The sequence below is a fragment of the Notechis scutatus genome, chromosome 4, assembly GCF_049901735.1.
Source record: "Notechis scutatus isolate UNSWTSFEM ecotype Mainland chromosome 4, rNotScu1.2, whole genome shotgun sequence".
In the NCBI taxonomy this organism is placed as follows: Eukaryota; Metazoa; Chordata; class Lepidosauria; order Squamata; family Elapidae; genus Notechis; species Notechis scutatus.
In genome coordinates this window covers 17,672,247-17,689,048 of record NC_142012.1, presented here as the reverse complement: position 1 = coordinate 17,689,048, position 16,802 = coordinate 17,672,247, and the positions used below count along the sequence as shown (strand labels likewise).

The 16,802-nt window shown below is 35.8% G+C and overlaps 1 protein-coding gene across 1 annotated transcript in view; it reads right to left on the bottom strand.

The window, feature by feature from the left end:
* The window catches only part of GRID2 (glutamate ionotropic receptor delta type subunit 2), a 1,056,494-nt gene that overhangs the window by 333,405 nt on the left and 706,287 nt on the right, over window positions 1-16,802 (bottom strand). Inside the window, exon 8 of the mRNA XM_087962873.1 lies at window positions 6,654-6,773. Within this exon, the coding sequence (XP_087818999.1) occupies window positions 6,654-6,773 (120 nt within the window). The remainder of the gene's footprint in view (window positions 1-6,653; window positions 6,774-16,802) is intronic.

Here is a 16,802-nt window from a genome sequence, read left to right as displayed (position 1 = left end):
TACAATTACAGTAGTCCTTGACAAAGGACCATAATTGAGTCCAACACTTGCTGCTAAGCAAAATATTTGCAAAGGGAATTTGCCCCATTTTATGACCTTTCTTGCCACAGTTGTTAAGTGAATCATTGCAGTTGTCAAGTAAGCAATGCAGTCGTTAAGTGAATCTGGCTTTCCCATTGACTTTGCTTAGGAGAAGGCTGAAAAAGGTGATCACATGATCCAGGGACACTGCAACCATAGGCGATCATATGATCCAGGGACACTGCGACCATCGTAAATAGAGTCAGTTGCCAAGTGTCGAAATTTTGATCAAATGACCACGGAGATACTGCAACGGTTGTAAGAGTGAAAAGCGGACAGAAGTCACTTTTTTCAATGCTGTTGTAACTTGGAACAGTCACTAAATAAACTGTAGGACAGTGCTCCAGAAGCTTAACATCATTGCCCAGAGGATCATTGGTTGCCGTCCCACTTCTTTGGAAGAGCTTTATAGCAAACCTAGAACTACGCCGCCTTTGATCCGATCTTAGTGTATAAAATCATACATTGTAATGTCCTACCTGTCAATGAATACTTCAGCTTCAACCATAACAATACAAGAGCAAACAATAGATACAAACTCAAGGTAAACTGCACCAAACTTGATTGCAGGAAATACAACTTTAGCAACAGAGTGGTCAATGTCTGGAATACTCTTCCCCAAATCCCAAAAACTTTAACCATAGACTGTCTACTATTGACCTTTCCTAAGAGGTCTCTGGGGGCATGCATAAGCGCACCAACGTGCCTACCGTCCCTGTCCTATTGTTTCTTTTATTTTTTTTATTTTTCTTATATGTATCCATGTATTCATAACTATGTTTTTACTTATACCTAAGCAGTTGACAAACCAAATAAATAAATAAATAAAAAATAAAAATAGTTCCCACAGCCTTAAAGAAAGTTTGAAACATTCTTAAAGATCCATCTCATCCTGGGCACCCTTTTTTTAATTATTACCATCTGGCAGACAGTACAGGACAATAAAGACAAGGACCAATAGGCTGAAAAACAGCTTCCATCCCAGGGCAGCAACTATATTGAATTCTACTGTATAGTGCAATATTAATGCAATAGCAGGGGTTTTCAATTCAGTTGCATAGAACGTGAAGGATGTGTGTTTTTGTTTTATTTTTTATAGTTTTCTTATGCACACTGAAGATGGCATTTAACTTTGTTGTATGAGGTGCAATGACAATAAAGTACTACTTACTACTACTACTAATACTACTATTGTAAATTGTGGACCGCCTGTGATTCAGAAGTTCAAATTTCAATGCCCCTGAAGTAGAAACATCATTTACATCTTCTCACTGACGGTGGGAAATTAATAGTTTGGTATTACTTTGTTCTTCTGTACAATAGAGATACTAATCTAACTGAACTTTCCACGTTAAGCCAAACAATCTAACTGAGCCATGAAGTGACACTTCTGAGATTTACTGCCAAGTCCAGGCCAGGAATCTTGACAGTTAGGACAAGGGAAATCAAAATTATAAAAAATAATCCCACTGAGATTTGCAGTTTTGAACCTGTCCTTAGGCAAGCCATCAAAGTCTACCAAATGATGGCAAGGATACACATTATAAAGTATAAAGTTTATACAAAGTCAAAGAATGTATAAAGTCAGGATCTTAAAAGGTTATTTTTCTATTTTTCCACTCTGAAATATGTTTCAGAGACCATAAATATCCAACAGTTTCCAACAATTCATAGCACCCCAGGGTGATCCAGAAGTGGCCTATGCAGATACTACACAGCATTGATCTTTTATGGTTTGTGGGGCTTTAGGGAGAAAGAATATCTCTTCTCCTCCCTCATTACGTGAATGGATTTTTATTATCTCCTAGGAAAAATAAACCCAGTTATTTCAAGACATGATTGGGCTTAAGAGGAATCCTCTGATCAGAAGGAAAGCATCTCCTTGACATGCTTTGGCTTCTTTCAGTTGTCTTCACTGGTGGTGCTAGGCAGGAAATGGCTTGAAAGGACCAAATTTAGTGCCATATAGATCTCTTAAAAGAAGGTCAGATTGTTGTTGTTGTTATTATTACTTAAATTTATCAGCCACTGGTTCCAGCAAATGATTTACAACATAGAAACAAGACAAATAAAATCAAAATAAAAAGGGTAAAGATAATAGAATAACAAACAATTAATCAGTGGAACAACTTGCCTCCAGAAGTTGTGAATGCTCCAACACTGGAAGTTTTTAAAAAGATGTTGGATAACCATTTGTCTGAAGTGGTGTAGGGCTTCCTGCCTAGGCAGGGGGTTGGTCTAGAAGACCTCCAAGGTCACTTCCAACTCTGTTATTCTACTCTACTCTACTCTACTCTGCTCTGCTCTGCTCTGCTCTGCTCTGCTCTAAACCAGCTGAAAACAAAACAAAAAGCTAACTTAAAAGGAGGCTTCAATTATCATCACTAGGAACTCAAAGCAACCTATGGAATGTCTGTCTTATTTATTTATTTTATTTATTTACCGAATTTATATTGCCGTCTATTCGCCCATGGCGACTCGAGGTGGCCTACAGAATGTAAAACCATATTTAAAATAAAAAAAAAACAATAAAAAGAATCACATAAATTAATAAAGTACAATAGAACATAGTCTGTGGAAGGAAATCACCTCCCAACTCCCACCCTCACCCCAACAACAGCAAATCACATGAGCCATTTGATGGGCTCCATCCTGCTCTGAGTTCCCCCAGGCCCACTGGCAGAACCAGGTCTTCAGTGCCTTCTGGAAGAGTATTAGTGAGGGGGCCATTCTAATCTCTGGGGGAATGATGTTCCAGAGAGAGGGAGCCACCACAGAGAAGATCCTTCTTCTGGGTCACACCAGGTATATCTCCCTCAGGGATGGGACCCGCAGCATTCCCACTCTAATGGGTCGGGTAGATGTAAGTGGCAAGAGACTTCTCAGTTTTCCTACAACAGTTTAGGCAGGGATGTCAAACTCACGTTGTCACCACAGGATGTATTGGGACTTTCCCCCCTTCACTAAACTGGACATGGGCGTGGCCAGTGCGTGATACATCTGGTCCATGGGCAGCGAGTTTGACAGCTCTGGGTTAGGGGATGTTTAAGATAATTTGCCTAGGGTTTTGACAAATTTGGCAGCATTGCCTTATGATTTTCAATCTCTTCTTATAAATATATCCCCTTTCATTAGTATTTATGGAGTTGCAAATAAATAATAATGAATAACTTCAGGAAAGAAGAATCAGCAGATATAAAAGAGAATACCCTTCATCACTACATTTTTAGAAAACAGTAGAATGCTAAAATGAAGAGGGATGTATTGTGTTTGTTTTGTTTCCTTTTTCTTTGTTTTGCTTTCTGGAATGATGCTAACATTTAATTTTTCTGTAGTTGTTTATCTGTAATCTTGTTAGACTTGCTCTTTAAAGTCATAATGGGAGATTGGAGGAGGGGGTTATTGCTGCATGAAAAATAAACACAGAGACACAGAGAGCAAATGTCAAATGCCATCTAAAGATGTCAAAACATTGTGACATTTTCGATGACATATTCGCTAATGAATAAACTCACTTTCAGAATTCAAAAAGGCTTTTAAACATTCCTTCTGCACAAAGCAATAGCACATAGACTTATATACCACTTCACAATGCTTTACAGCCCTCTCTAAGTGGTTTACAGAGTCAGCCTATTGACCCCAACAATCTTAGTCCTCATTTTACTGACCTTTGAAAAATGGAAGGCTGAATCAACCTTGAACCTGATGAGATTCAGTCTGCCAAATTGCAGGCAGCCGGCAGTCAGCAGAAGTATTCTGCAGTACTGCATTCTAACCACTGTGCCACAGTATCTCAGAACATGATGAAAGACCCCCCCAAAGACATGTGGCTTCGATTAATCCACGAACTGGCAATAGTTAGCTTTCTGCATTCCACATGTCACATGCAGCATATTGTATGGAACCCATCTGCTACCTGAGGGAAGGCTGGTTAGCATGATATCAGAAAATGGTGTGTTACCCATATGTTAACCTAACTATCTTGGGATCAAATGGGATGAGAACATGAATGCCTTTTTTTTTCTGGCATTATGCTGCAATCTCAGCATGTGTTGGAAATGTCTCAAGATTGGTTTTCCATTTACGTATCAACATTCAGCTATGGAATTAGCTCTCTGGAGCAATTATTTAATAATAATAAAGGTATTTTATTATTTTCTCTATTTCTATATCAATGTAATATGAATTAAACAGAATGAACTGATTAAAAGTTCCTTCTAATTAGCAAAGTATTCCAAAGTATTAGTATTCCAAAGAATCTCTCAAATTGGGTCCAAACTGATCCAAAGATTGTAAACCACTGACTTGTTATTACAGGACAGAAATCAGAGCAAGTCTTATACATAAATGAGTAACACAATAAATATCTAAATAAATGCAATACATAGTTGCTCATTAATCTTTCCACCAGGACCATCTGCTGGTAGTTTCTAACATATACAAATACACATTCTATATTCTATATTCATAGTTTTGTCTATACACATTTATTACATATGTATAACATTTTTCTCTATTAAACGGGATAGTGAAATATTTTATTCATTTATCAAAAATTATATATACACATACACAAGCAACTTTCAATGTATTAAAATATACAGAAAAAAAGGAGGTAGAAATAAAGAAATGAAAAATAAAAAATATATAATAATGCCTTCTGTCCTTTTTATAAAGAAATTATCATCCTAAACTTTTCCCCATCTTCTGCATCCATAAAAAAAATTCTTAATACCCATGATATCAGGCACCAAGCAATAAAGCATATATTACTTCTAGAAAATGAAAATGAATGTTGACAAAAGGCTTGAAGAATTTACTAATATTGATATTGCTTTGCCCATTTTATTCCAGAGTATTCCTTTAAATACAAATCCAAGATGAATTTGTGTTCTGAAATACAAAACATTTTTTCAACCCATTCTCAGTTTAAAACTCTCCTTCATTGTCAGTAACTCTCATAATAGAGTCAATAAGTGATATTGAAAACACACATCTTCCTTAGTCATGTAAAATTGCAAAAAAGACCAGAGAAAGCTAGTATTTCTTTTTTCACACAAAGCTCTTTTTAAAAAATGGCTGACATTTAACAAACACTTGTAGCAACCTGACTTTAACATGATAGAACTTGACATCATCTAAGCCAATGGTTAGAAAACAAGATACAGTATAGCAAAAAAGCTCAAACATTAATTTTGTAGATTAGTAGTTAGATTTGCTGATAAGAACCAATAAATCTCTCAGAAATACAGCATAAATAAGTTAAATATACACAGCTGATAATTGACTTTAACTTATCCTATCATAAGATAAGGTCCCATTTTCATATATAAAAATAAAATATAACATGATCCCAACTTATTGAGAAACAAAAATATTATCTATACACAATGCCAAGACTTATTTTCATATAGTAATAGATATAGTGGGGCAACCCCACAACAACTGGATTATCATTTGAACACTATTGGCCATGGCAAATTCACTACCAGTCAATTGCAAAAGGCAGCTTTATTTGGAACAGCTTACATCCTGTGATGATATTTGTAACACCATCAAACATCCACATCTACCTACCCCAGGTTCTTGGGAAGGACTTGATTAGGTGGACAAAAATGCCAAATCCAATCTGAACATCTGTCTGACTGTGTGATTAACCATAATAATGTCTATGCACACACTAAATACATTTAGATTTCTGAATGGAATTCACCCAAACCATGCAATTAGCATTCCTTTGTCTTTAACAATACCTCAGATCACTCATTAACAAAAGCTGTTCAGAATGAAATACAGATATTTCCTTTTATTCTGAATTAATAATCCACAATTTCATTTTTCTTTCCTTTGCAGCATAATCTGAAGAAAAGCTAAAAAAAGAAATCAAACTCTAAAATTAACCAAGTGTGTTTTCTATTTTTCTAGGGAGTGAAACAATTTGAACAGGGAGAGAACTATAAATTTAATTCTTATGCAAATCATATTTTTTGTTTGTTTTTATTCATATATAAAACTTAAAGAACGCCCATCAGACCACCTACAGAGCAATTCATGACACATTTAATAACAACATGTTTTTTTAAAATAACAACAGCAGATGCCACCAATTATAGCAATTTCTCAAAATGTGCACCTTAATTTATAACAAAATGAGAAGCTAAAATACAGGAATACTTAATTTTCTACTTGATTTCCTGTTTGATAATTAACATTTTAAAACAGACGTGCATCCTCCCAGTTCAAGACTCTGTGTTCATGTCAATGCAAAATATCACTGTGGGGGACATAATTACTATATAATAGCAGTCTTCACCACATCTTGCCAGAAACTATAAGGGCCATAGTTCCACAGATGGATCTGTGGCAAATTTAATTATATTTCAATCATCTTATCAAGAACAACAAACATCCAAAACAAGTTCAAAGCAACCTTTAATCGTTTTTCTAAAACGTTTTTTTCCCAGTCAGTTAGTTATATTTATTGCAATTTTTTGTTGCCAAAATGTTCTTTAACATCATTGAAACATTTCCAAAAGAGAGAGAGAGAGAGAGAAAGAAAGAAAGGATTTTACCTTGCGGATTCCTCTGCTTAGTTCCTCTCCATAGTTTGTCCCTAGGATCTCGAATATAACATTGGGATTCCCTCCATTCTCTGCAAATTCCAGATCTCCTGTCAAGCCATTCACTCCACCCTTAAAAACAAGAGGGAGAAAACTTTCACATGTATAAAGGTAAAGGTTCCCTCACACATACGTGCTAGTAGTTTCCAACTCTAGGGGGTGATGCTTATCTCTGTTACAAAGGCAAAGAGCCAGCACGGTCAAAAGATGTCTCCAGCATGACTAAATGCTGAAGGTGCACGGAACACTGTTACCTTCCCACCAAAGTGGTCCCTATTTTTCTACTTGCATTTTTACATGCTTTTGAACTGCTAGGTTGGCAGAAGCTGAGAAAGGTAACGGGAGCTCACTCCATTATGCAGTGCTAGGGATTCGGACCACCGAACTGCCGACCTTTCTAATTGACAAGCTCAGCATCTTAGCCACTGGGCCACTGCATCCCTTGTTCACATGTATGCTTCATTTCAAATATATCTTCCTGCCCTTATGAAATTCACACACAGCAAAATATTCAACATTCATTATGAACATTCAACGTTCATTATTCAAAATGTTTTATGCATTCGTGAACTCTTAATAACTACAAAAAGTAGAATAAGAACTTGGAAGAAATTTAAAACAGTTGCAATAATTTTAATACATTGGCTATTTCTTTCATTTACTTCTTTATGCTTCTTTTTTTAAAAAAAAAACCTTTGCAAACACTTACAAAGGTGAGGTGTCTAATATATGTATATATGTATGCAATTTCTATAGCTGCCTCTCTCAATCAATGACTCTGGGCAGCTTACATCCAAATGTTAACTTTCCAGTACTCAAATCTGATCAGTCATGTGTAACACAGGCAATTGTTGAAGTCTCTACAGAAAACAACATTTGATTAAGTTGATGAAAGAGTCACATTTTATGAATATTAAAGATGTGAATATTTTACCAGGCAGGTAGAAAGATGCACATCTTCTGGTAGGCTTGTATTTGGAAATGGAATAATTTTGAAAGGATTGCAACCCCAACCCTTGAACTAGATTTGTCAACTATTTAAATGTGTTCCACATGGTATAAAAGAGACAACGGAACAGTCTTCCATAAGATTGTAAAAAGCACCTTAGAATTTTAAAAAGTCTTCTTAAAATAAGCTAATATTTTTCTGAAAGAAGGGAACCTCAAGAAAAATCTTGCATAAAAAAAGCAATTGTGTTGCATTTATTTGTTTGTATTCTAAAAAGTGACTTATGACCGTTTTTCACAGTTATGACCATTGCAGCCTCTCCATGGCCACATGATCAGAATTCAGATGTTTGGCAGCTGATTCATATTTATGATGGTTGTAATGCCCTGGAATCATGTGATTACCTTTTGAAACTTTCTGACAAGCAAAGTCAATGGGAAATCCAGATTCACTTAACAAACCTGTTACTAACTTAACAAATGCAATGATTCACTTAACAAATGTGGCAACAAAATTAGTAAAATGGGGCAAAACTCACTTAAGAAATGTCTCACTTAGCAATATAAATTTTGGGTTCCATTGTGGCCGTAACTCGAGGACTACCTGTATCTTTCCTGTTAAACACAGTGCACCTAGAATCCCAAGCTTGATTTTGCCCAGGGGTGGGCTTCAAAAATTTTAGCAATGGGTTCTCTGCTCAGTTGCTGCATGGGTGTGGCCATGATGGATGTGGCCTAATCGGCCTCCTGCACCACAGTGGAAGGGGTGTTTTTGCCCTCCCTGGGCTCCGGAGGATCTCTGAAAGCCATAAACTTCTGAGAGGCCCATTTTTCACTCTTCCTGAGCCTCTGCGCACATCCTGAACTTATCTGCATCCAAAACAGGCCACAGGGGGACTCCTGGGAGGGGTGGAATGGGGTGGGCAGGGCCAGCCAGGAGTGGGATTTGGGGATTGTCCAAACTGCACAAAATCTTAGCTAGGGGCTCTCCCAAACCCCTGGATTTTGCCAGCCAGAAGACTAATTCACTAGGATAAAAATGAACTTTCATGTCTCCTATTTCAAAAATCAATATTATCCATCACTGACAATAAAGAGCCAGAAATTGGGAAGCAGGACATTAGATCTATGGATCATTCTTGAGATTGAGGGAAAACAGCATCCACAGCTCTGTTTTCCATAGGGCATATGAAAAAAAAGACTTGCTTTTTGTCAAGAGCTGAGATAAATGTGACTGAAAAAAACCCAGAAGGCAGTTAGATATAATAAAGCGGCATCATTTTTCTTTAGAGTGTATTGTTTGTATCAGCCTTATTTAATAATTTACATAGATTACAAATAGAATGGCACCACCATTATTTCTCATAATTGCTTTGGTCACCATTTCTTGAAGTGTCTTTACTGAATAATGGGAACATTGTCAAAAGTTTGAATAATGAAAATGGGGAGTTTTTAAACCCAGAATACCTTGATGGATTCTACTTAGAATAATGGAGAAATTGTGAAAATGATCTAATTCATTATATTTCTTCCAGTTTTGAGATGTGAGAGCAGATTCTTATTTTGGCTCAAATGGGATTTGCGATGACTTTTACTTTTATGAATTTTCTAGACCTGATGGAGAATCCAAAAGTAAGTTGATTTTGATTCCTTCTTGGTATATTCAGGTGTATTCTTATAGTAGAGGGGTGTCAAACTCAAGGCCCGCAGGCTGGATCTAGCCTGCGGGGTGCTTCGACCTGGCCCATGGGGCCACCCTGGAAACAGCAAAGGACCAGTTCTCAGCACATCTGTGGCCATCCTGAGCTCCATTTTTGTTGGCAGAGGGTTGCAGAAGGCTGTTAGGCTGTTGCAACTGGAAATGGAGCTTGGGAGCGCTGCACACAGCCTTTATGAGCTCCGTTTTCATTACAGAAAGTTGTGGGAGGCCGTCGCAGGTAGAAACAGAGCTTGGGAGGACAGCATGCAGCTTTCATGGGCTCTGTTTTTACTGGCAGAGGGTTGCAGGAGGACATCACAGCTGGAAACGAAGCTCAGAAGGGCAGCAGACAGCTTTCACATTTTTGCTGGCAGAGGGTTGCAGGAGGCCATCGCAGCCAGAAACGGAGCTCGGGAGGACAACGTACAGCTTTCACGAGCTCCGTTTTTGCTGGCAGAGGGTTACAGGAGGCAGTTGCAGCCAGAAATGGAGCTCGGGAGCTCATTTTCACTGGCAGAGCACTTGGGCCATTACAGACAGCCCGACATGAATGATGTTGAGCTGGTCATGCCCACCCTGGCCATTCCCACTCTGGCCTCCCTAGGTCAAAAGCAAACCTGATGTGGCCCTCAATGCAATCAAGTTTGACACCCCTGCTATAATATATATTCAGATTAGGCTCTATTTCAAGTTCATATTGTAGTAACCCAAATGGTATATGGAGGGCTAACCTCATACAGGTGGCAAAACAGTTAGATGTTTGTAAGAAACACTGTTCAACCAAAAACTGTATACAGGCAGTCCTTGACTTATAACCATTCATTTAGCAACCAATTGAAGTTACAACAGCGTTAAGAAAAGTATCTTATGATCAGTCCTCAGACTTATAATTGTCATACAATCAAAATTCAGGCACTTGACAACTGGCATGTACTGTATTTACGATGGTTCCAGCATCCGGGGGTCATTTGTGACTTTCCCAGCTATCTTCCAACATGTAAAAGTCAATGGGGAAGCTGTATTTGTTTAATAACCACATGATTTGCCTAACAACTGCAGTGATGCACTTAACAATGGCAAAAAGGTCATAAAATTAGGTACAACTCAATTGCCTTGCTTAGCAACAGAAATTCTGGTCCCAGTTGCAATCATAAATCCAGGACTGCAGGTAGTCCTCGACTTACAAAAGTTCATTTAGTAACCATTCAAAGTTACAACGGCACTGAAAAAAGTGACTTATGACCATTTTGCACACTTACAATTGTTGCAGTATCCTGTAGATGGCTCTAGCAGCACACTGCAGTGTCTAATATCTATATGGGCCTCTTTGCTCTTTTCATGATCTCATTCCCTATCTTTCTTGGGTTGGAAAGTCCCGGACTTTCCGGACTTATAGGTGATCTCATTTTACTAACATCACCACTATTCTTAATGATTGGTTGGGAGGTTTCACCTGCTGTATCTATTCTCCAATCCTAATGCTGTATCTATGAGGGGATTCACCAATCCGAATGCTGTATCTATGTTGCCTTTGTCTTCTTGTAAAAACCCTATAAAATGCAATAAATGCTGCCCAGGCAGTCAGACATCTTGGCACCCTGCACAATGACTGGTCTTTGAAACCCATCACCCATGGTCACGTAATTTACAATCGGATGCTTAACAACTGACTCACATTTATGACGGTTACAGTGTCACAGAGATACGTGATTCCCTTTTGTGACCTTTGGAGCAAAGTACATGGGGAAAACAGATTCACTTAACAACCATCTTACTAATTTAAGAACTGCAGTGGTTTATTTAACAAAGATGGCGACAAAAGTCGTAAAATGGGGCAAAAGTCATTTCACAAATTTCTCACTCAGCAACATAAATTTTGCGCTCAAGTGTGGTCATAAATTGAGGATTACCTGTATCTTTATTCATTGGCATGTTCATATGACAAACACTTTAAAAAAACCAGCACGCAATCCTGTGTTAAACATGAACATAGGTTGTGAACTATGTGCTGAGCACATTTCAGGGTCCCTAGAGTTTCATACTGAAGTTGATTTTGATAAATTCTAGAATACTGAACTGATCCCCAATCAAAAGGCTGCAAAACATATCATAACTTAGATAAACGCTGGGTTTAATTTTTTTTTAAAAAAAAATCTTCTGCTGAATTTTTTATTTTAAATATTTTAAAATGCATCGAAGCAGTACATATTAAAATAAACACAATTTGAAATAATGGGGGGGAAATGCATTTGAAAACAGAGAGTTTGAGATGAAAAACTGATCGCATATTTAAACATATATACACTAGCCGTGAATGAATGTTTCCCATTCAGAAGGGCATGGGAGTTTCCTAAAAACGTTTGCCACCTTTAAAAACCCAAATTTGCAGTCCAAATCAATTATTTTTCAAATTGCTTAAATTATACTGCATTTCCATCCCTGAGAGCTGCAATTATTGATTTGTTTTTTAAAAAACAAACTTTATTGATTATACAACTAAAATATCAAACAAACACATACACAACACACAGAAAAAAAAAAGAAAAAGAAAGAAAGAAAGAAAAACTATTTAAAAACTAGCAGTTCTATTATCGACAGTCTATGGTTCCTTATTTGTTATCAATATTGGTGACATATTTACGAAGACATCTTTTTGCAAATATATAATTACTAACTCTTTCACATTTTACAGTATTTACTATTATATTTTCTATTTTTGTTCTATCCAGTCATACCAGCATTCCCAGCTTCTATAATATTCTGAGGTTTCTTTTTCCTTAAGTGCTAAAGTTAATTTATCCATCTCTGCACAGGCTGTTATTTTCCGAATGACCATTTCCTCTGTTGGAATGTCTGCTTGTTTCCAACACTGTGAAAAGGTTATTCTGGCTGCAGTAAGAATGTGCAGTATTATATATGTGGCTTTTTTAGAAAATTGTCTATTAAATATCCCCAGTAAGAAGAATTCTGGTTTTAATTCAATTTGCTCCACCATTATTTCCTCTAACCATTTTTTTATTCTGTACCAGTATCTTTGGGCTTCAGTGCAGGACCACCACATGTGAAAGAATGTTCCGTGTTTCTTTTTATATTTCCAGCAATTCGGATTCATGTTAGGAGACGTCTTTGCTATTCTTGAGGGTGAGAGGTGCCATCTATAAAACATTTTATAGGCATTTACTTTATATGTTGCTGATTTTGTAATTTTATTATTCCTGGTCCAGATCTTTTCCCATTTTAATAATGTAATGCTACATCCTGTTTCTACTCCAAGCTATCATGTTGCCTTTGACTACTTCCTCTTCTAATTCTATCTCTAATAAATAATTATAAAATTTAGTTATACTTTTTTTATCTGGGCCTAATAGGATTTTATCTAATTGTTGTGGCTTAGCATAAATTTCAAAATTTTTCTTATCCTGATTGTATCTATTTTGAATTTGCAGGTAAGCCCACTGGTCTACTTGTAGCCCTTGTTCTTGGAGATCTTGCCATGATTTTAAAGTTCCTTGTACATCAAGAATGTTTTTGTATTTTATCATTTTGTTAAGATCTAAATTATTTGGATGTATCTTCGCCTAAATTATTTGGATGTATCATTGTTGAGATCCAGATTGGGATTTTTAAATCATGTTTTTTTTTAATTTCAATTAGCCAATAAGGAGTCTCTAATTATATGTCTGTGGAAATAATTCTGTTTGATTTCTAGTGTCCCATAAAAATGCATGCCACCCCCTCTGTAAGTTGTGGCCTTCTAGAAATAGGATTCTTTTATTCGACAAGTTTACCCACTCTTTCAGTCAAAGTAAGGAGGCTACATTATAGTATATTTCCCAATTTGGAAGTGCCATACCTCCCCTGCTCTTCATATCTTGCATTGCCTTTAGGTTTATCCTCAGTTTTTTTCCCTTGCCAAATAAATTTGGTGGTTATCTTGTTAAATTCCACAAAGTATTTTTATGTATCTTTATTGGTATTGTTTGGAATAAGTAAATAAATTTGGGCAGAATGTTCATTTTTATAGTGGCAATACTCCCTAGTAGGGAGATTTGCAATTTGACCCATATCTCTAAATCTTTTTTGACTTGTTGTAATAATTTATTATAATTATTTTCTATTAGAGTTTTGCTTTGAGCCATCAGCCAAATTCCTAAGTATTTAACTTTTTTTACTATTTGTAAAAAAAAATTAATTTCTGTTTTTCTGCCAGATTTTTAGTTATTAATTTCATTTTTTCCCTATTGATTTTAAGTCCTGCAACTTTCCCAAATTGATCTAACTCTTTCAGTACCTGTCTCAATTGGTTCCTCTATGAAAAAAAACATATCATCTGCAAATGACTGGAGTTTGTATTCTTCTTTCTTAATTTTTAATCCTTTTATTCCTGGGTTCTGTCTAATTCATGTAAGCAATGTTTCCAAAGATAATATGAAGAGCAGGGGAGATAGTGGACATCCCTGCCTGACACCTTTCTCTATTTTTATTGAACGTGTGTACTCTCCATTAATTATAATATTCACCTTTTGTGAGTCGTAAATTGTAGTCACAATGTTTTCAAATTTAGTGCCTAAATTCATATTGTAAATTTGTTGAATTAGGAATTGCCAATTTAGGTTGTCAAAGGCCTTCTGTGCATCCAAGAATACAAGGACTATTTGTTTTTCCATATGGGCTTTGTAGTACTCCAAAACATTTAGCACTATTCTTAAATTATTCCTAATTTGTCTATTGGGAAGGAATCCGTTTTGATCTTTATGTATATATTCATTGAGTATTTTTTAAAATCTATTTGCTATAATTGTGGTAAATATTTTATAATCAGTATTTAAGTGGGAAATTGGTCTATAATTTTGTATAAGTCGTAAATCAGAGTCTTCTTTCGGGATCCATAATATCAGTGTCTCCTTCCATGAATCTGGCATTCTTGCTGCAAGTAGGACCTCATTATATACTTCCACCATGAGAGGTCCTATTTGTTCTCCTATTTTCTTATAAACTTCCCCTGGTATCCCATCAGTTTATATTTGGTTATAGCACATAAAAAATAGGAGGTGATAATTATTTAGGTATTGATATTTGATTATAGGTGTTGATTATATTGAATTAAATAATTAATTGTGACTAATTGTGATTACTATAGATTAACTAATTAATTATTTTATAGCAAGGTTGATATATTTTCATTTAGATTTGTAAGCATTTGAAATATTATTTTATAACACTATTTTGAGATTAGGAATTTCATAGCATTTATAGATATACAGATTAATAGTACTTAAATTTAAATAGAGGAATTTGATATATTGTTAAGATCTACAAATCCAGGTATTTGATTTAGAAAATAGCTTTAAAATTGTTCTGGAGAATATATATATTGACAAGAGAGGTTAACCCTGTAACATATTTTATTAATTAGAGTAGTGGCCATACACAGATGATACTTTTCAATAGCAAATGTTAATTTGGGATAACATATTTAGTATAATACAAAAACAAAAACAAATTTTACAAGAAATAGCCTTTATGACTAACACAACGTTTAAAACTGGGAAGAAGACTACTTCAATACAAACAACTACGACGCCATCACCCTCAGTGATGGCACAAAAGACAATTGAAGAAACTCTACCTGGAGAGAAACAACCTGTCATCACGAATGCTAATATCCAATCGACCCTTCTTACTTTACAAGAATCCATGCTGAAACTTCAGGAAATAATGACGAAAAATCATACTGAAACAAGAGCTGACACAAATGAATTAAAAGAAGAGATGGGGAACTTAAAGGCAGAAATGAAATTAGACATCTCAAAGCTGGATAAAAAAATTGAAACAATACAGCAAGCACTAGAAAGGAATGAACAATAAACAATAATGAACAATAAACAATCAACAATAAAGGAGGTTGAGAAAAGGACGGAACAAACGGAAAAGAAGCTGGAAGTGGTTGGTGAGCAATTAAGAAACATGAGCAAAGAAATGGATGATTCCTTGGTATATTTGGAAATGGACAAGGCCGCAGCATATTTGAGATTCCAAAACATAATGGAGTCTAAAGAAGAGGATTTGGAACAAGTGATGGCAGGAATATTAGCAGAACTGTTGGAAAAAGATAAGGACGATATCCTGAAAGTCTACAGAGTGAGCACAAATTACACAAGATGACATAAATATCCAAAAGAGGTCCATGTAAGATTTGCCAGAAGAAAAGTTCATGATGTTATATATAAAATTTCTAGAGAAGAAGCAATTACATATAAAGGAAAATAAATCTTGGTGCTTAAACAAATCCCAAGAAGAGTGAGAGAGCAGAGGCGAGATTATAAATTCTTGGCAAACCAATTAAACCAAAAAGGCATCATATTCAGATGGCTAATTCCAGATGGGATGTTAATCACATGGGAAAAAAGAAAAATTAAAGTAGATTCTGTGGAAAAAGCCCAAGAATTCTATGAACGATTGGTAGGTCCTGAAGAATAGAGTAGTAGAGATGAACTAGAAACAAATTCGCAAGACGGCCAAGACTATCAAAAGAATAGAGATGGGAATTATAGGAACTTGAAAAATATACAACATCAAGAGAGAGAAGAACCGAAGATGCACAATCAGCTACAAAGAGAGACAGGAGTAACTACAAGACAAAGAGCAAGAGTCAATTAGGTGATGGACAAAGAAAAGAAAATACTATCAATTAACATAAATGGCCTAAACTCTAGGATAAAAAGGAAAAGAATACTAATTAAACATAACGCAGACAGAATATGTTTACAGGAAACTCATATAAGGAAGGAAGAAGAAAAATATCTAGAATGCCCCAAGCTAGGGAATTTGTATACGTCACCAGCAGATTTTAGGAAAAAGAAAGGGATAGCAGTATACATGAAAGAGGACATTAAAACAGAGCTAATTTGGACAGACCCCAATGGAAGAATTCTGGTGTTACAAATTTGGATTAAATCAACTCCAATTCTATTAGTGGTAATTTATGCCTCTAATGATAACCAAAAGGAATTCTTTAAACAATTAAGACGGGAAAATAGTGGAATTAGAGAAAAGGAATATTTGTATCTTGGGGGACTTCAATGCTATTGTGGACCATCAGAAAGATCATAGTAACGGGGGGAGGAAAAAGAGAACTACCGAAAACATGTGAGGAAATGATGATTGAACTAAATTTGATAGACATGTGGAGGAAATTAAATCCTGAAAAAAAGCAATTTACATTTTATTCCAATCCTCATCAGTCATGGACACGAATTGATATGGTGTGGCTGAATGGTGAGCTAGTAAATGAGAGATTGAAATTTACCAAATGAATGGGCAGATCACAATCCGATTCAGATAGTGTGGAAAGGTAGGAAGAAACCAAGGAAAAGGTGGTCTTTAAATACACAGCTAATTAAAGAGAAAGAATTTATGAATAGACTTAAGGAGGAATTAGACTATTTCTTAAA